Raw genomic sequence first — 20,647 nt, forward strand, 5'->3', positions numbered from 1 at the left:
CAAACACCCTGCTTCTCATCACGTTTACAGCATTCATATCTCCAGTTTGAATGCCGGTAACAGAAACTGAGAAAGAAATCCATGATATAGGAAGAGAAAGAAAAATTCACCATTAATCTTCATTATTCCTTTCAAGTCAAAACATTCCCTTTAGAAATAAGCACGGATGCAAATAGCCAAGGAGCATGCCTGCAAAGCTTGCTGCAAATGTAAGCCACGTTGGAGATGATATGAACATTATGGGAAATAAAATTTTGCTTGGGAAGGTGGCAATGACATTTCAGCTGCAGCTTCTCATTTGGGACTGTGATGAGTCAGTTCTCCAGCACAGTGTTGGGTGATGAGGGGAGAGAACAGATGAACAAAATCAAAACGAAAGGAATGTAGGTAGGCAGGCAGCTGGTCAGGAAAGTTTTTTCTTCCCTCATTTTTATGTTTAGGGTAACTAGAATGCACTCTTTTAAGTGACCAGTGTTTGTCTCACCAAGATGGTCTTAAACTTTTTGGTTCATATGATATGGGATTTAGAAATCAAACCCTAATTTGGCCGGGCGTGGTGGCTCACGCCTGTAATCCCAGCACTTTGGGAAGCCGAGGAGGGTGGATCATGAGGTCAGGAGATCGAGACCATCCTGGCTAACATGGTGAAACCCCGTCTCTACTAAAAATACAAAAAAATAGCCAGGTGTGGTGGCGGGCGCCTGTAGTCCCAGCTACTCGGGAGGCTGAGGCAGGAGAATGGGCTGAGGCAGGAGAATGGCGTGAACCCAGGAGGTGGAGCTTGCAGTGAGCCGAGATAGTGCCACTGCACTCCACCCTGGGCTACAGAGCAAGACTCGTCTAAAAAAAAAAAAAAAAAAAAAATCAAACCCTAATTTCACCACTTCAGTTTAAAGTACTTTGATTTATATTATTATGCCATGAAAAGAGAATACATAATACTGGCTATGATCATTAGCAAGAAATATATACAAGAGTACTTAAATTAGGAGGAATACTTACTATAGGAATATCTTTAGTATCAAGGCAATAACTTCTTGCTTTGTTAAGTTACATCTAGTCAAAACTACTAACCACCCTATAACTCTGGAGTAATAATCTATTAACAAAGAGCGAGGTTTTGGTTCAGTTAAGTACCACGATAATGTCAGTTAAGCACTGACACTATGCTGGCCATTCCTAGTCTTCTTGCCCTGATCAAATGGATGTGTAACTGATGACCATGGCAGGAAAGGCAGAAGAAATGCACCAGGCACTTGCTGAAACATAGCTTTAAGCACTGGCCAAGGCTAAGTACCTGGAATAGAAGGGCATGCCCACTGGCCAGCAGCAGACAGGAGTGAGGGAGGCACTAGGCAGCTGGGGACGGGGCGCAGGTGCTAATGGCCTGTATAACCAGCTGCTACAGAGGTGGCCACACAGGGGATAATTTGCAGGGTCTTTCTGCGCCACATACTTAACCACACAAGTAGTTAATACAGAAGCATTGCTTCAAAGAGAATGACAAATAACAGAAAATTAGTGACCTAAAAAGAGTAAGAAAACTGTTCAAAATTGAGAGAAATACCATAAAAGCCTACTAGACATACATTGACCATACCACAAATAAATGATGTAACTTTAACTGTGAGCAATAACTATAGGGAAAAGCTGGTAAAATATGATCATACTATAACAATGCTGACTATTAGGACAGTCACCAGGGCAATACAATAATTTAGTTCTGCTCCCATATGAATATTACAAAAATGGCTTATGTTAATTGGTATACAAAACAATATTTTAAATATGTGCAGAAAAAATAAATTATTCTCATAAAAACACATTTACCGCAATTCAATATAGGCCTTATTAACAGAGCTTAAATTCTTTTATGGTTTCCTTTATGATCTATACATTCCCAATCACCACTACATTTTTGAGGGAGAAATATATCTAAAATTACAGAATGAATGCAAAGCTTGCACAGAACTTGCTTAGAATCGTAAACAACCATATTAATGCTAGAACACAAACACAATTTCTGGTGTTGATGTTCTGTGCTGAGCTGAAATAGTGGCCCTTACACAGAACCATCAATCTGAAACCCAGGAATCTGGATGTGGAAATATCAAAGTTCTCAAAGCAATCCTTTGATTATTATATGCTACAAGGTACAGATTGTATAATGATGAAACAATAAATATAACCATTAATTCAAAGACACATTCCATTTCAAAATACGAGTATTTAGAGTATTATAAAATATATAATTTTAATGTTTAGGCTTCTTTTAAGTTTCAGAAGACAATTTCTTTTTAATTTCTTTTCCCCTGATAGCTTTGCCTCCAAACTGAATCATGCTCAAGGTTCAAAAATGTTAAATGCCATAACCGAAAACACTTCTACTTAGAAAGTAAGCTTCATTACTTAGATGAATGAGTTTGTATTCAAATATCAGTCGTAAAAATCAACACTTTGAAATACCAGTCCCCTAAGGTTATATTATGTAGGTATAATACGAAAATAAATAAGTAAATGATTGTGCAATAAAAACCACTTACATTCCACAGCTGAGTGACAGAAAATCTCTATACCCACATTATACATAGGTAACTGAACACTGACATACAGAAAACCCTCAGGCCAGTCTACAATGTCTTGTGATCCACAATTCTTTGAAGCTAAGTCTGCATTAATAGATTATTTCCACACAACCAGGTTTCAATTTCTTTTTGACTTGGTTATAAAAGTGTCATCTAAAGAAGTACTGTTAACATATATTACAATATGAATGCAAGTATTCCTATACTAACAAAAAGATCTGACTAAAATGCACAGGAAGTTATTAAAGTATGTAGTTAAAACCCTTTTTAAAATCCAAGTAAATTCTGGGATTTAAAAAATTCTGTTTTTCTTCTTTTTCACTGATTGCTGCTCTTACCTTTAATACTGCCTTTCCTTAAGTACTTGGTCTAATTGGTTCTTCTTTTTCTAGTTTCTTAAGGTGGAAGCTTAGCTCTTTGACTTAAGACCTTTTTTCTCCCTTTCTAAATATAAGCATTTAATGCTATAAATTTCCTGATAAGTACTACTTTAGCCACATTCTATGAATTTTGATACGTTTTATTTTTCTTTTCAATCAGTTCAAAATATTTTCTAATGTATCCTGTGATTTCTTCTTCAACCCATGAGTTATTTAGCAGTATGTTATTTAATTTACAAGTATGTGGGAAATTTTTCAGCTATCTGTTAGTGATTTCAAATTTAATTCTGTTGTGGTTGGAGGATATGCTTTGTATGATTTTAACCCTTCTACATTTATTGATACAGTCATGTGTCACTTAATGATAGGGACACTCTCTCAGAAATGCTTCATTAGGTGAACATTATAGAGTGTACTTACACAAAATCTATACGGTAAAACCTACTATGTACTAAGCCTAATGGTCTAGCCTATAGCTCCTAGGCCACGAGCCTGTACAGCATGTTACTGTACTGAATATGCAACAGTAACACCATGGTATTTGTGTATCTAAATGTATCTAAACATAGAAAAGACAGGGTAAAAATATGGTATTATAAACTTATGGGACCACTGTCATAACTGTGGTCAGTTGTTGACTGAAACAGTTATATGACACATGGCTATATTTGTCTTATGGTCCAGAATATTGTGTATCTTGGTGAATCTTCCAGTTCACTTGAAAAGTATGTGTATCCTGCTGTTGGTGAGTGGAGTACTCTATAAATATCAATTAGGTCAAATTGGTTGATACTGTTGTTCAAATCTTCTATACGCTTACTAATTTTCTGTATATTCTATCACTGAGAGAGAAGGGTTGAAACTTCCAACTATAACCGTGAATTTGTCTATTTCACCCTCAGCTCAGTTGCTGCTTTATGTATTTTGCACCTGTTGTTAGGTACATATAAATTTTAAACTGTTATATCTTCTTGATTAATTTTACATTCTTCATTCCCAATAATATTCCTTGTTCTAAAAATTATGTTTAAAAAAGTACAGTCACTCCAATTTTCTTTGAATTATTGTCTACATATACGTATTATTTGCTAGATATAGAATTCTAGGTTAGTAAGTTTCTTTTCCTTCAGTTCTTTGAAGATGTTGCTCCACTGTCTTGCATAATTTTTTATGAGAATTTTGCTTTCTCTTTCACTTCTCTCTGTGCCCTTTATATTTAATGTGGGTTTCCTGTACACAGCATATCACTGGATCTTGCTTTTTTATCCAACCTGACAATCTCTGCCTTTTAATGGTGTGTTTGAGTCATTTTCATTTAATGTAACTATCAACATGTTTTCTATGCATTCCATTTGTCCTTTATTCCTTTATGTTTTATACTCTGAATTAACTGCATATTTCTTATGATTCCATTTGTCTCCACTGTTAGTTTAACTATATCAATTTTAGTTTTGTTCTACGGCCTAGAACATACACATCTTTTTTTTTTTTTTTTTTTTTTTTTTTTGGACAGGGTCTCACTTTGTCACCCAGGTTGGAGTGCAGTGGCACAATCATAGCTCACTGCAGCCTCACACCCCTGGGCTCAAGTGATCCTCTCACCTCAGCCTCTTATGCAGTGGGAACCACAGGCATGTGCCACCACACCCAGCTAATTTTGTCTCTTTCTCTTTTCTTTTCTAAATGGAGATGGAGTCTTGCCACATTGCTCAGGCTAGTCTCGAACTCCAGGGCTCAAACAGTCCTCCTGCCTCAGCCTTCCAGAGTGCTGGAATTACAGGTGTGAGCCACCATGCCCAGTCTACAATATACATCTTTAACTTACAGTCTACCTCCAAATAATATTATACCACTTCATGTAATGCACAAGAATCCTATACATGAAGTATACTTCCACTTTCCCCATCCTCTATTCTACATTATTGTTGTCATACATTTTGCTTGTATGAACTACATAATACATTACCATTTTTGCCTTAAAGAGTCAACTATTTTTTAAACATACTAAGTCAGGAAAAATATCTTTTAAAGTTACCCATGCTTACTATTATTTCTAGTGTTCTTTATTCCTTTGTGTAGTTCTAAATTTCCACCTGGTATCATTTTCCTTCTTTCTGAAAAACTTACTGTAATATTCTTGTAGTACCAGTCTCCCGATGATGAATTCACTCAGCTTTTGTTTGTTTAAAAAATAAATATTTATTTTCTCTTCATCTCTGAAAGATGTATTTGCTAAATATAGAATTCAAGGTTAATAGGTTTCTTTTCCTTCAGTTCTTTGAAGACGTCGCTCCATTGTCTTGCATAGTTTTTGGTGAGAATTTTGCTGCCATTCTTTATTCATTTTTGTGTAATGTGCATCCCCCCAACTGCTTTTAAAAAAAACTTTGTAAGATGTGTACCAGTGAAAAAGGAAAATAATTTGTTTCCTCAAAGTTGACATATTTGTCTTACACTAACATAATCCTTGAAGATATTAACAGAGAAAATAGTAGTATAAAAATAATTTATATTCTTTTAAACAAATGTGCATTATATTCTTGAGTGTGAGTGTGCACATTTAAGATTCTATAAAACCATAAAACTATAAACACATTAGGAAGCTGAAATGTGAAAATAAAACTTAAGAGAAACCAAATGTATGTATAATTTCTAGATCCGAGAGACATCTTCTATACATTACGTGTGGGATGAACAACCTCAATTCTTAGGCTGAGGCAAAGTATGGATTCTCCTTGACTTATGATGGGGTTACATGTCAATAAACCCACCATAAGTTGAAAATATCATAAGTTGAGAGTGGGGTTTCTACTTTTGATATTTTCAATTTATGATGAATTTATCCAGATGTAATCCAATCCTAAATCCAGGACTGTACTGAATGAATATTGCTTTCAGACCATCATAAGGTCAAAAATCATAAGCTGAGCCATTGTAAGCCAGGGGCCTTCGGTATCACTTTACAGTGAAAACTGTTCTTTTCCCAAATTTTCTCACTCTCTTTGGCTGCTTTTACAATTTTCTCCTTAACACTGGTTTTCAGCAATTTATGATACGCCTTGATGTTGCTTTCACCATATTTTTTTCTGTTTAGTGTTCACTGCACTTTTGGATCTGTGACTTTTCATCAAATTTATACAATTTTTGGTCACTATAGCTTTAAATAATTGCTCTGTCTCCTGGTTTCCCATCATTGTTCCTTCTGTGACCCAAATTACACTTATGTTAAGACGGCTTGCTATAGTCCCACTGGTCACTGATATTGTGTTCATTTTTTTTTTTTAAATTCTCTGTTCTTCATCTTGGATATTTTGTATTATTGTATTTTCTGGTTTACCAATCTGTTCTTCTGTGGTATCTAATATGCTGTTAATATAATCCAGTATATTTCTAATTTCAGATATACTTTTCACCTCTAGAGATTCAATTTGGATTTTTAAAGACAGCTTCCATTTCTTTGCTCACTACAACCTTTAGTCTACTGTTAATTTTGGTCACACTACTAAGATGATACCCTCTTGAAGAGTCTTAACCAATGCTCCATGTGTTGTGACTTCTTTCTGTTTCTACTAGTGGGCAGAATGAGTCTGTCTTCAGTGAGTTTCAGCCATTGTTTAGCCTATTGCTTTCTGGCGGTTTCCCAGTAGTTTCTTCCCACATATATGCAGATAGCTCATCAGCAAAGGACTCAAGAAGGCTCCTCGGCAGATCTCCAGAATGCCTTTTGTGTGCAGCTCTGTCTCCTCAGGCAGTCTCCACCCCATACATTTGAGCTGCTTTGCACCTCCCCCACAACCCCACCCTAATCTCTTTGTCCTTCACTGGGGTAGACCACAAGACTCTGCTTGGACTCCCCCTCCATGTGCTGTGGCCTGGAAACTGCCTCCAAGCATCAAGAGTGATCTTAAGAATCATTTTGTTTGTGTTCCTTCTTTCAGTTGTCACAGTTCCATACTACCTATTGATCAATGTCTGGCTGTGGTTTTTATATACTTTTTCTGGTTTGCTAGTTGCTTAAGATGGGAAAGTAAATGTAGTTCTTCCATCATGAACAAAAGTAGAAATTTCGTTTATATTCTTGGTTCTACTGATTTGTTCGTGTGAATGCCAACCAGTGACTTTAATAGGCTTCAGTTTCTACACATATAAAATAAGATTAACTTAATCAGTAATTTTCAACCCCCTTTATACAGACTGAACTGCTTCAGGATTCTTTCGTCATCCATGTTTCATGAGCACATCTCACCCAGCAAAGTGTTACATTAACACTGTCATATTCAGTAGGCTGTTCACTAAGATCTTGCAATTGGTGATTTCATTTAACATTTAATCTTGTAGAGGGCACTGCTTATTTTTCAGTACACAGAACAAGTTTCTTATTTTTGCATAAAAGCTCCCAATCCATGTGAATCGTATAGAGCTGACCTCTTCCCCAGCTCCAGGGGAAGACCTGGATCTAAGCCAGCACATTCCCTTCTCCTGACTGGAGCTACTGGTGCAGAGATGAGCATATGATATAATTGGTCAATGACTGCCATGCCCAGAACCTTTGTTCAAACAGTCTTGTCTTTGAGGCTGACTAGAATCTGGGAGGATACAGAGCTGAAGACTTTGACAGTCATCTTGTCACCAGAGGGAGCCTAAAAATGAAGAGGTGGGAGACAGGGTTCTGGTGGGATTTTAAGCCCCTAAGTCAAAGGATACCTTCAATTAATGCTGGACTTTTTCTACTATGTGACACAACAAATTCCCTTTTTTCTTAGTCCAGTGTGGGCTAGGTTTTCTGACACTTGTAATAAAGTCTCTTAACTGTTCCATCAAATAGTAAATATATTCATGGTAACAGATTAAGAAAAACACCCTGAAGTAATACAGTTGTGGAGTAATGAGCTGTAACAGCAGCCATCAAAGCAAATTAGCATACCCCCCAGAGATGGACTTCTCTTTAAGAACAAGGGCATGTGTACCAGGCAGAGCACAAGCAGAGATCAGGGTTGTGTCACATGCAAGAGGTGAAGCTCCAAACAAAGGTAGTTTTAAAAAGAGAAATAGGGAATATGATATTTTGGGCCTGATTTGGGCAAATCCATTCACATGGATAGCCAAAACGTCACCTGTAATACAAAAGACTGGAGGATATCACCTAATGTGACAACAAGCCTCTGACTACCATGACCTAAAAATAGATGTGTTCTTTTAATTTTTAAGTCTGGATAATACCTTACAAAATGCGCCAGTTCTATTTTTGCTCCCCAAAGAACATAAAAATATAGAAAATAAGCAGCTGATGATATAGCGGTTCTTCAACTGTTGGGCTACTGGCCTTTTCCTTTATAGTTTTCCTATTTTGTAACCAGAAGAATCTCAAGAAAATTTAAGAAGAAGGATTAGAAAACTGAAAAAAAAAAATCTATTAGTATGTTGCTTGTCAAAAAAATAATTTACAGTGGTTTTCAGCTACCAGAAGTTTTTGTGTAGTAAAAATATTTAAAAAGAAAAACCATTGCTTGTCATGTTTTCTCTTCATTTATTTTTTAAACTATATTCCACTTCCTTTGGTGTATATACACATCTCTTTCTCTACTCTCTATCCTTTGGGCTATTTGACGAAGGCAACAATATTTTTGTGTCATGTACTATTACATAAGAAATGATGAACACCGACTAATGATACTAAGTTTACTGAGATATGGAGTACTTGACAACATAGACAATAATTGAGGCAAGATGCTAAGACATGTACGTATTCTTTAGGCACATACTTTAACCATCCTACTAATAGTCATGGTAAACCTCACTCTTTTTTTTTCTTTTTTGGGATGGAGTTTGCTCTTGTTGCCCAGGCTGGAGTGCAATGGCACGATCTTGGCTCATTGCAGCCTCCGCCTCCTAGGTTTAAGCAATTCTCCTGCCTCAGCCTCCCAAGTAGCTGGGATTACAGGCATGCGCCATCACACCCGGCTAATTTTGTATTTTTAGTAGAGACAAGCTTTCTCCATGTTGATCAGGCTGGTCTTGAACTCCTGACCTCAGGTGATCCATCCGCTTCGGCCTCCCAAAGTGCTGGGATTACAGGAATGAGCCACTGCGCCCGGCCAAACCTCACTCTTAATAAGACTTTGTCCTCTAGGGAATGTTGACACAGTGGGTCACAAAAATGATGAAGTGTGATAGCACAATTTGTCAGCTAAACAAGGCTTGAAACAAAAGAGACATGAAATATTACATATGGTATTTCTCCTATTAACTTACAAAATAAGCAAAAGAGAATTAAGACCCAATCCTCAGTTAAATCTGGAAGGGGTGAGTGAATATAAGATAGAAGAGATTACGAGAAGGGGCTTTACAGTTCCAACATGTCTCAAATGGGGGAAAAACCAACTCCTGAAGGTTGCACTGTTGTATGAACATGTAAACTGAAGTATTAAGAATTTTACAGGCCAGGTGCAGTGGCTCATGCCTATAATCCCAGCACTTTGGGAGGCTGAGGTGGGCAGATCACCTGAGGTCAGGAGTTTGAGACCAGCCTGACCAACATGGCGAAACCCCATCTCTACTAAAAACACAAAAACGTGTGCGTGGTGGCAGGCACCTGTAATCCCAGCTACTAGGGAGGCTGAGACAGGAGAATTGCTTGAACCCAGGAGGTGGAGGTTGCAGTGAGCTGAGATCGTGCCACTGCACTCCAGCCTCGGCAACAGAGACTCTGTCTCAAAAAACAACAACAACAACAATAAAAAATTTTAGAAGTGACTTAAAAAAATTATTTCATTTTTAATTGACAAATAAAAATTATATTTACTCCACACAACATGTTTTGAAATGCAAATACATTGTGAAATGGCTAAATTGAGCTAATTAATGTAAGCATTACCTCACATATTTTTTGTAGTGAGAACACTTAAAATCTACTCTCAGAGAGATTTTCAAGAATACATTGTTATTAACCGTAAGAGGTGACTTTTAAAAATTGCGTGTTTTTCCTATGCATTTATATCCTTAACGTATGGTATATATGTACAATAGAATATTTATTCAGCCTTATAAAGGAAATCCTGCCATATATGACTCCATGAGATGAACCTGGAGGACATGATGTTAAGTGAAATAAGTCAGTCACAGAAGGACAAATACTGCATGATTCCACTTATATGAGGTATCTATAATAATCAAACTCATAGAATAGAGAGTGGTTGCTGGGATGGTAGAGGGAGAAATGGGGAGCTGCTGTTCAATGCATATCAAGGTTCAGTTATAATAGATTAGTACCTTCTAGAACCTTGCGAGCAACATTACGCCTTTACTTAACAATACTGTGTTGCGCACTTAAAGATTTTTTTTTTTTTTTTTTGACATAGAGTCTTGCTCTATCGTCCAGGCCGTATTGCAGTGGCACAATCACAGCTCACAGCAGCCTCGATTTCCTGGGCCCCAGTGATCCTCTCACCTCAGCCTTTTGGGTAGCTAGGACCACAGGCATGTGCCACCATGCCCAGCTAAGTTTTGTATTTTTGATAGAAACAGAGTTTTGCCATGTTGCCTAGGCTGGTCTCAAACTCCTAGGCTCAAGTGATCTGCCTATCTCAGCCTCTCAAAGTGCTGGGATTATAGGCATAAGCCACTGCACCTGGCCTTACTTAAATATTTAAGAGGGTAGATCTCATGTGACATGTTCTTATCACAAAAAAAAAAAATCTCTCCCCAAAGTTTAAACTACCCTCTGTCGAATTATACTCTGCATACTCACTTCTGACTGTCATTCTGTTTCAGGCAGAGATGTCATTTATATTTGCATATGAAATATTGAACCATGAGGAATATGACATTATTATACATATGTGGCACATAAAATTAAAGGTATTTTGCCAGTGTTTATGCATAAAACCATTCTTTTTTTTTTTTTCTGAGATGGGGTCCTGCTCTGTCTCCCAGGCTGGAGTGCAGTGGTGTATTCACAGCTCACTGCAACCTCTATCTCCTGGCTCAAGTGATCTTCTCACCTCAGCCTCCTAAGTAGCTGGAACCACAGGTGCACAAAATCATACCCAGCTAATGTTTTAAATTTTTTGTAAAGACAAGTTCTCTCTATGTTGCCCAGGCCGGTCTTAAACTCCTGGGCTCAAGTGATCCTCCTGACTTGGCCTCCCAAAGTGTGGGGATTACAGGCATGAGCCACTGTGCCTGGCCCCAAACCCTTCCTATGACCTTCTCATCATTCTCATTATATTGACATTTGCTTTCTTTTCAGTCAGTTTGCATATATCCAGCAGTCAAGGACCGTATATTACATATTACTGTGTCTCCTCCCATGTCTAACAGAGTGGTCTGCACACAACAGCTGCTTGATAAATACTTGAGGGATGAGCAAGGGGGAAATGGAGCATATGCATGCTAGGAAAGCCTGGAGAGTCTTATTTTAGATTAGCGAATACTGTGGGCAAGATGTTTCAACACTGTTCAGGGATTTTTCTTTGAAAAGATTGAGTTAGTATGTTCAACAGCAACTTTTCATACATATATTGAAAGAACCAATCTTTTCAGGGCCCACATAGACATGGAACAAGAGGCTAGAAAGGAAGGTGTTTCCAAAACATGTCTTCCTCATTTAAAACATTAAAAAAAGATGATATAGTAGAAAGCTTGAATGGAAGAGATGAAAAACATACTGATAAGTAATTTGTATCAGCGAGGCAGTACAATAGAGAGATGCCAAATTTGGAACTTGGGGAATAAAGACAGATTATAAAACATCTCCAGAATAAAGGGCCATGGTCTGTGAGAATAATATGGGTTTCTCTTAAGTATAGCAATTTAAATTCTCTAGTCCCATAAGATAGCTACAAAGAAGTATATGCAACTATGTGCAAACCAACAAGAACTTTGTGAAATGTTTCTTTTTGGATTATTAGTGGCAGGTAGTAACCTTTCTGATAACCTTAATGATCTGAATGACTTGCACTCAGGGTGTCATACCAGTTCCCCAGCCAGCATGACAAACCATAAGGGCCAGGCAGGGTGAGGTTGAGAGGGCCGCAGTGCTGAGGGGCAGTGCACAGGTTCTGTGGTCCTCCTCACCAGCAGCATTGGCAGAAGTGGAAAGCGGAGCAGTGGCTGCCATTTTTGGCTTCTGCAGCATCAGATATGTACTATAATAGGCAGCAACAGAAATACAATGTTTACAGGGACTTTAAAGATGATTCTGACCAATTTCCTAGTTTCTCTTCATCAGTCCTCTACATGTCCGATTGCCTTAGGCAAACAGAACCTATGCTACATACTGATCTGCGCTATTTTTGTCTTCTCTTGCAAGTGGCCCACATTGAGAACTGGAGAAAGAGTGTGTGTGTGTGCATGTGTATAAGAGAAATACATATAATTCCACTTAATTTCTTTCTTGGAGAAATTCCAAGTAAGAAATTATTTAAAATTATTTAAATTTCCAAGTAAAATTATTTAAAGGGATAATTCACATTATTCCTTTAAAATGTTTATGTTGGACACTCCTTGTTCATATCCACACAAGAGGCAATGATGAGAGACATTATTGCAGAAGCATAATGAAGCATTCTAGATTGTCATTTCCATTTTGTAATATTGCATTTACCTTCATTTATAATACCATTAATTCAAAACACTATTCAAATTCCTAAGCATTCAAAATATGTACACAGATTCTCTAGTAAATATCAGATAACATGATGGTATCTTGGGTTTTATTTCATTTTTAAAACTCACATAAATCTGATTAAAAGAAAACATTGTAACAATACAGATCTTAAGACCAATAGAAGAATCTATTTTTGTGTTAATTTCCTGCTGTCATGAGAAGAGGTTTTCAAGTAACAACAACCAAAAGTCCCCCCTATGTCACACTGCATACTCATTTAGTCAATTATCAAATGCTTCTTGAGCATCTGCTAGTTACAGGCATTTTACTAGACATCGGGAAAGGGCAAGGAAGAATGGAGGGAGGCAAGGTGGTGGTGTGAGGGTTGGTGGGGATAATATGAAAGAGGTGATAGACACTGTTTCTGAATGACATTTCACTGCTGTTAATATAAAGTTTTAAATATTCTTTCATATATAGTTAATTTTAGTTCCTTTTCAAATCAACATGTTGAAAATTTGTCTCCATAGGAACTTCAATAAAATTTTAATGAAAAATGGAATACTTGTAATAAATCTAATGGTGCACAATACACTATAATTCAGTCCGAGAATTTTAGAGCTGTAAGAGAACCCTTAGACCATGTGGTTTAAAACTTCACAGTTTATATTAAAATTATTTTTATGGCTGGGCGTGGTGGCTCACGCTTGTAATCCCAGCACTTTGGGAGGCCGAGGCGGGTGGATCACGAGGTCAGGAGATCGAGACCATGGTGAAACCCCGTCTCTACTAAAAATACAAAAAATTAGCTGGGTGTGGTGGCGGGCGCCCGTAGTCCCAGCTACTCGGAGAGGCTGAGGCAGGAGAATGGTGTGAACCCGGGAGGCGGAGCTTGCAGTGAGCCGAGATCGCGCCACTGCACTCCAGCCTGGGTGACAGAGTGAGACTCTGTCTCAAAAAAAAAAAAAAAAAAAAAAAAAAAAAAAAAAAAATTATTTTTATTTGTTCATTCATTTTGTATTTATTTTATTATAAATGTGAACCAAATAAAGACCAAAAATTATTTTTATTTGTTCATTCATTTTGTATTTATTTTATTATAAATGTGAACCAAATAAAGACCAAAGGGGGCTCGGATTTGCCCACGTCCTCAGGAGGAAAGGAAAGACTACCCTCAGCAAGAGTGTCGGCCACTGCCGCCCTTCAGTTCATCAGACAGCACAGTGTTCAGTCTGTTGGCTAGGATTGCGGGGTTCAGTATGATCTCTTTTTCCTAGGAGGTCTTGAATCAGTAATTTTATTAACTATTATAAGGTTCACGTTACAGTGTTATTTTAATTGCAGTATCAATTCACATTTCAGGATTCACTGTTTGCCTGTTATCTTGGCAACACTAAATCTATTAATACAATATCTCATATCTTTCATTATGCAGAATGCAGGTACCTGAAATGAAAATCAACAACTAATTCAAGACTACCTTAAAAAAATTAAACTCATATTTTTAGTATCTACTCACGATAATTCTTAATGTTGTTTTCTTTTAATTACTTAATTTGCCTAGGTAGCCTAGCTTTTGTCATTATTATAATATTGTATCTGCTCTTGATTTTATTTTATAGAGCTATCTGAATTAAGCAACAAACCAAATGAAACATTTAACAGTTTAATTTGAAAAGAGTAAAATAAATATAGAGGATTTCACTGCATTCTGTAATGCATGAAAAATGTAGCATGCATTTATTTATTTATTTATTTATTTATTTATTTATTTATTTATTTATTTATTTATGAGATGGAGTTTTGCTCTTGTTGCCCAGGCTGGAGTTCAGTGATGTGATCTCAGCTCACTGCAACCTCTGCCTCCTGGGTTCAAGCGATTCTCCTGCCTCAGCCTCCAGAGGAGCTGGGACTACAGTCATGTGCCACCACACCCGGCTAATTTTGTATTTTTAGTAGAGACGGGGTTTCCCCATGTTGGCTAAGATGTTCTCAATCTCCTGACCTTTCAATCCGCCCACCTCGGCCTCCCAAAGTGCTGGGATTACAGGCGTGAGCCACTCTGCCTGGCCAAATGTAGCTATTCTTATGTAACATCTAACTCTGCCTAAGAACTAGGCACAGTCCCCACAATCATGCTAAGGTTTTCAATCACATCATAATCTCTGCAACTGCACAGGAAGAAGAGGATTCAGATGAACCCTTAAGTATAAATGTCAGTACAGATTCAGAAAAAAAAAAAAACCCACTTAGGGGTATTTGTAGTAACAAAAATAGTGGCTACCATGTATCTACATGTACTGGGAGCTCAATTTTTCTGATGTAGAGAGAGATTAAGCAGTTGACCCAAGGTGGTGCATATAATAAGTAAGCTCCTGAGGGCAAAGGCTGGGTCTTATTTATCATTTTACCCAGAAAGCCTCAGAATGCATGGCACAATCATTGCTGGAGGGGTGCCTGAGTTTTATTTTTAATGTTAGAGGTTGTTTTGTTTTGTTCTCTCTCTCTCTCTTTGTGTGTGTGTGTGTGTTGTATGTTGTATTAGGATGAGGTAGTTCTTAAAATGAGAGGTTGATCCAGGGGACAATTACAGTTATTTTCTAACTGATGTAGATAACTTATTGTGTAATAGTTTTTAGAGGATTTGGTACATTTATCTGTAAAATAACCTCCCTAAGGGATATAACTATCCTTGTGATAGATGCTTTCTCAAATCCTTATAAGTAACAACAGAAAAAAAAAAAGAGACTGTGTTACATAACATAGCAAAATGGAAACCTTCCTCTTTTATTCTACTAAAAAAACCCCAAACCCAAAAAAACAAACGCCTGTCTGTAGACTGAAGTTAGGTCCAGTTGGTTTATTTGGCTTTCACCTTGGTGAGTGCTTTCACCAAAGGTAGAAGGCATTCTTGGCTTCACTCCCTGAAATAAGGTTTGACAGCTGTTCGGCTCCACAGAGCAGTATTACATAACAAGGCAGTTCAAGAAGCAAAAAAGAAAACCACCTTGAAATGAGGCTTTGGTGAGTGGGCTCGTGCTTATACAGAATACACTTTTACCACCATAGAAAAATAGTTAATGACAAGGATACATGAATGATTATCATCATGGAAATGCTACGGTTTTTCCCCACACAAATTTCTGAACTGTACATACATAGATGTGTATATCACAATCAGTGACCTTCTGTGTGGGGGAGAACTGCACCTGCCACAGAGTCTGGGATGTTCTTGGAAGTCAAGTATGACTTTCCTCCTTTCTTTCTTATTTTTTATAGTGCCACCCCACAGAAACATTTTTTAAATAACAGTAATTTCAATGGAAAGAGTCAATTCTGAGATTTCTGACCTTATTAGCAACTCTAAGTAATATGTAATGCAACTCACTGTCTAAAATGAGCTCTTTCTTGAGCATAAATACTCCTTTTTAAGAACAAGTCCAAGCTGGTTTTCATTATTTTTCAGCTCCAGAGAAGGAAGAAGTTTTCCATTTTTTAAGGCTTAAAAAAAAAAACACCCAAGTATCTTTAAAGCAGTTCAGATACCAAGGTAAGAGTCACAGTTGATCGCAGAGTCAGAACTTTCCAGCTGTGTAGAATTTATTCATTAAAGCCATGTGTTAAAATTGAGAAACAACTGGAAGATACAACCACAAAAAGTTTGTTTACGCAAATTCTTGAGTAGACCTCCTAGTTGCTCTTAATCAATATTGATAAAAAGCATGTATAATGAACTTGACCTAGCACTCAAATGGCATTCTTAGTAGGTTTTTGCTGAACAAATCAGAGTACATCTTTGGAGATATATTTAAGATCTCAGCCATTTCTAAACAGTGTACATACAATTTCCTCTTTATTAGTAACCTAAAGACTTCTTTTGTGACATAACTTCATATTGGCAAAAGGATTTATTTGGGGTCATTTTCCTGATAAAAATCCTGTCAGATCAGGTTGTATATCATGTAAGAAGAAACTGAGGCCTAGAAGCTTGCATGTATTGCTTAGGTTCCTAAATGAAAGATGTAGTGAAAGCTAGATACACATATGATACCTCTTTTCTATCCGGTATTTAATCTACTAAGTTGCCTCTATTTTATTTTAAATCAAGATATTGGTTGAAAGGTAAGGTCCTTAATATGTTTAAAGAGGAAGAAGAAAATGTTATTTAGTTTACTTTAAAGTATTAGCAATTTTTACATAGCCCACATATTTAAGAAACATAATTTTATTAAGTAATTTCTCCTTCATCCCAAAATGATCTGAAGATCACAAAAACCTATTCCTCACTATGGAAAATGCAGAGCATATGGGTTCGGGGGTGGGGGGCGGGTGTTGGTATTTAGTGTTTGAGTAAAATAAATACTGGTGTTAAAAATCAGAATAAATTGCAAATGTGGAATGAAATTATCTAGTTCAGAGCCTGGTGCATTATAGGTGCTGAATAAATGTTGAATAAATTAATAAATAAATGAAAGATCACGATTTCCAGCTTTATCACATTTTGAAACCAAATTATTCCCTTTCTAAAATAAAACCTAATGATATTTTGTCTAAACTAAGAACATTCACGTCTCAAGAACCACATCACAAAGTTGTCTAACTATTGGGAAGTTACTATAGAAATGCCAGTGCATCTACCTATTAAATGTAACTGGGTCTACTTACGCACCACCTCACGTTGTTTAATCTCTGAATTAGATTGCAAAGGACAGAAATTCAAGGCCTTATATCATGCTGTAAATACAGACAAGATCTACATACAGCTTGAATCAACACACATATCACCTTGAAAGAAAATTCAAGTACAGTTGATAAACCACATTAACACAATAATTAAAAACTACACATACACATACGTGGTGAAAGCAAATACTCAAAAAGTGAAGAGAAGCTGCTAGTGTCAGCAGCATCAACAGTCCCATGGTAGCCATCCTCCTTTCATCGTGGTCAATTCATTAACAGGGGAGAAAAGACAGAAACTATGAGAAATGCAAACCATCTGCTCAATCCAGATGCAATAGCACATGCCTCTTATATCCAAACCTTTTTACCAGAAACACAGATAAGATCTAATCCTCTCATAAAATCTCCAACAGAGGTATTCAGACACATTTGTATCACAAATAAAAACAATGCCAAAAATCATCATTAACTGAGACCTTTTAAATATCAGTCAAGACTTTTACCAGTGTACCAGAGTACACACTGATAAAACAATATTAAAACAGCATTAGAGAAAAACAGGGTTGGATTTCTATTAGCCTTATTCAGCTATTCCTTAAGTAAAATCAGGCTGAAAACATCTCACTCCTTAAATAGCAAGAACGTTTCAGTCAAGTCATCCTAGTTTTAAAAAGACATAAGATATTCCTTTAATATTATATATTTCAAGTAATGTGCATTTCTTAAAAGACAGCAAATATTCTTACCTTGAAATTGTGAATCTTTTCATATTTTGGAATTTGCTCGTTTTCTTTCAGAGTTGCTCTTCTAACAAGTGATGTCAACTGCGAATAAGCAAAGAGTTTCAGAGGTTGCCAGATTGTCACAGACGACTTTGGAGAACCCAGTTTCATTCCCAAGGCTGCTATCAATAAATCTTGCTGACGGCCCTCTTGTTTTGATTTGTGAACTGCAGCCCTATTAGTTTTCCTCCCCGACCAAGACTCTTTGGATGGCATTTTGGAATTCACAGGGAAAGAAAACCTATAGTGGTCTATGTCTGTCGATGATATCTATTCAGCTAACACATGAGCATTCTGCCAGGCAGCACAGAACCCTAACCTACAGAGAGCTGCAGAGAAACACCACGGAGAGGTGGAGGAGGAGGATGAAGCACTTCTTAAACAGAGGTTGACTAACCAGCAAATTCTTCTTTCTTCCTTTTTTTTCTTAAAGGGATCTATATTCTAGCTTCTAAAAACTTGAGTCTGAACAGAAATAAAAAGAGTCGATGCTAACATACAAAACACTCAGCATCCCTTTTTATCGCTTTTTAAAAGGCATGCAATTTTGACAAATGATACATTTCTAAAAGCTTTCTTCTCTATTCAAGATATTAATGTCCATTCTTAATGAAAGATGCCTACATACTGCCTGCAATCAGTTTCTAGCAACAGACACCCTGTGAAGCCCCTAGCAGGGAAGGTGGGGGGAAGGGAGGGATTTCACAAGGAAGGCTGCATTAGACTGGCCACCGTAAGAAAGGAGATAACCAATGAAAATCAAGCAACAGTATTTAAGTACTGTATTCCTAAACTCACTCTGTCTCTCTGTTTCTCCCTCCTCTCATGTAAGTTTCTTGCTGGCTCAAGGCAAAAAAAAAAAAAAAATCAGTGGGAAGGTAATGAGAAATGAATGAGTCATGCATTTATTGCAAAATGGAATTTTTTTAACCTATTAAAAGCAGAGGAAAATTAACATACATATAGCACTAGGTTTTAAAAATAATGCAGCACAACTGCCAGGTAAATTATGAAAGGCTTATCTGTATCCTTTGCTCATTATGGACTGAGGTTAAATAACCAAAACCCAATTTTATTAAAGACAAGGAAAAACTGGTGAGTATTTTGATGAAAAATAAAAGAAGTTTAACTAGGTATCATACTATTTTCATGCAGAACAAGGAGCATGCATATTACACTGCTAACAGCTTGGAGTGGTCAGTTTTGTCTCTGCATTATGAGTAATTTCGTTGTGGGCTACACTTACATAGAAGAAACCATTATTTTAATTCTCTAGTCTCAACATTTTTTTTTATTCAGAGAGCTTGAGGCCAGGTCATAGTGGAAGCCAGTTGGGAATAATTCCTTATTTGCACAGATCTCAATTATAGTGTAACTACTTATAGGACTCAGATATTTTTTGTTTGCTGGTGTAGAAACGGGGTGGCTAGGTGAGGACTTGGCACAACTTGATTTAGGAGCAATACCTACATTTTTTCACTAAGGTGCTACAAGATGCTTACATTTCCCATTTTGGTTCCCTAAGTACCTCCTATTATCTGTTTCTCATGCTATAATAATTAAGTTAAACCAATTATGCCAATGTTACACTGTATTTAAAGCATCTAAAATTCTATGTATTTAAATGGATTCAGTATATTTGTAGTGTAAATACTTTAATCTCAGATTTCATAATCTATGGGGGGTATGTGCCTAGTGCATATTCTAGTTTAATTAGGGCATGAAGTGGTTCTTAAGCTATGCTAGACATTGAAAATAACAAATGATTGATTTTCTAAACATCCCTAAATTATTTTTGTTTACTTGAGTCTTTAGTCCCTTTTATTCTTCTAAAATTATGTCTAAGTAAATAAAAGGCAAAATTTATTTACATAGGAGTTTCAATTTCATGAGTTTATATACTTAGATAATTAATATGAGACAAAAAATGCTCCCATTGCAAGAAGAAATGCAATGGAAAAAGTCTCCTTGCCTAGCCTAAATTGCTTTTCAGATTGGACCTATTTTGTCACATGATGACTAAAAATATAAATGCCAACCGACTCTTTAGACATGTACAGCCTAAAGTGAAGTTTAACCAATTCTCAGTAGGAATCAGAAAAAACAGCTCCAAACGACAGTAAAATTTTTTCTTCAACAATATTTGATATCAAGTTACTAAGTTAAAGAAAACAATCACACATGTAACCAAAGTAGCATCTTTTTCTTGAGTATTTTTGATCAACATCCTATTTTATAGATCATTCCTGGTTCTATAGCTATAGTTACTAAAATTCAAGCATAAAAATATGATAGTTACCCAGAAAATTTATAGCTGGGTAAAAGTAAACATTTTGTCATTCAGAGGTAAGGTCTACTGTAGACTCTGCAGATTGTACTGTATTTCCTGAGTAATGTTCTATTTAGTCAAGAAATTCTGGATTAACTGCAATCTGAGCAGCTACCTAGGGCAGTAAGGAGATAGAAAACAACAGCTTAGGATGAAAACAGCTTTGGCTACTCTCAAATGGCTAAGGGTTTGGTCACTATTATGCCTTCAACATGGCAGTAACTGCACTTCTGCATTAATTTTGGTGAAGAACTTGTAAATAACAAAAATTGCTAACTCTA

The 20,647-nt window shown here is 36.7% G+C and overlaps 1 protein-coding gene across 10 annotated transcripts in view; it reads right to left on the minus strand.

The window, feature by feature from the left end:
- Positions 1 to 20,647, minus strand: part of CHN1 (chimerin 1) — a 210,557-nt gene that overhangs the window by 29,338 nt on the left and 160,572 nt on the right. For 5 of the 10 annotated variants that reach the window (XM_055289797.2, XM_063645607.1, XM_063645609.1 and 2 more), the window contains one exon: positions 18,002 to 18,079. The exons of 2 other annotated variants lie outside the window; for them this stretch is intronic. In XM_055289797.2, the coding sequence (XP_055145772.1) occupies positions 18,002 to 18,079 (78 nt within the window). Of the gene's footprint in view, positions 1 to 18,001; positions 18,699 to 20,647 lie in introns of those variants that run through there. 3 more of the 10 variants (XM_055289802.2, XM_055289801.2, XM_055289800.2) reach the window with 3 other exon arrangements.

The sequence above is a fragment of the Symphalangus syndactylus genome, chromosome 8 (assembly GCF_028878055.3).
Source record: "Symphalangus syndactylus isolate Jambi chromosome 8, NHGRI_mSymSyn1-v2.1_pri, whole genome shotgun sequence".
Taxonomy (NCBI): Eukaryota; Metazoa; Chordata; class Mammalia; order Primates; family Hylobatidae; genus Symphalangus; species Symphalangus syndactylus.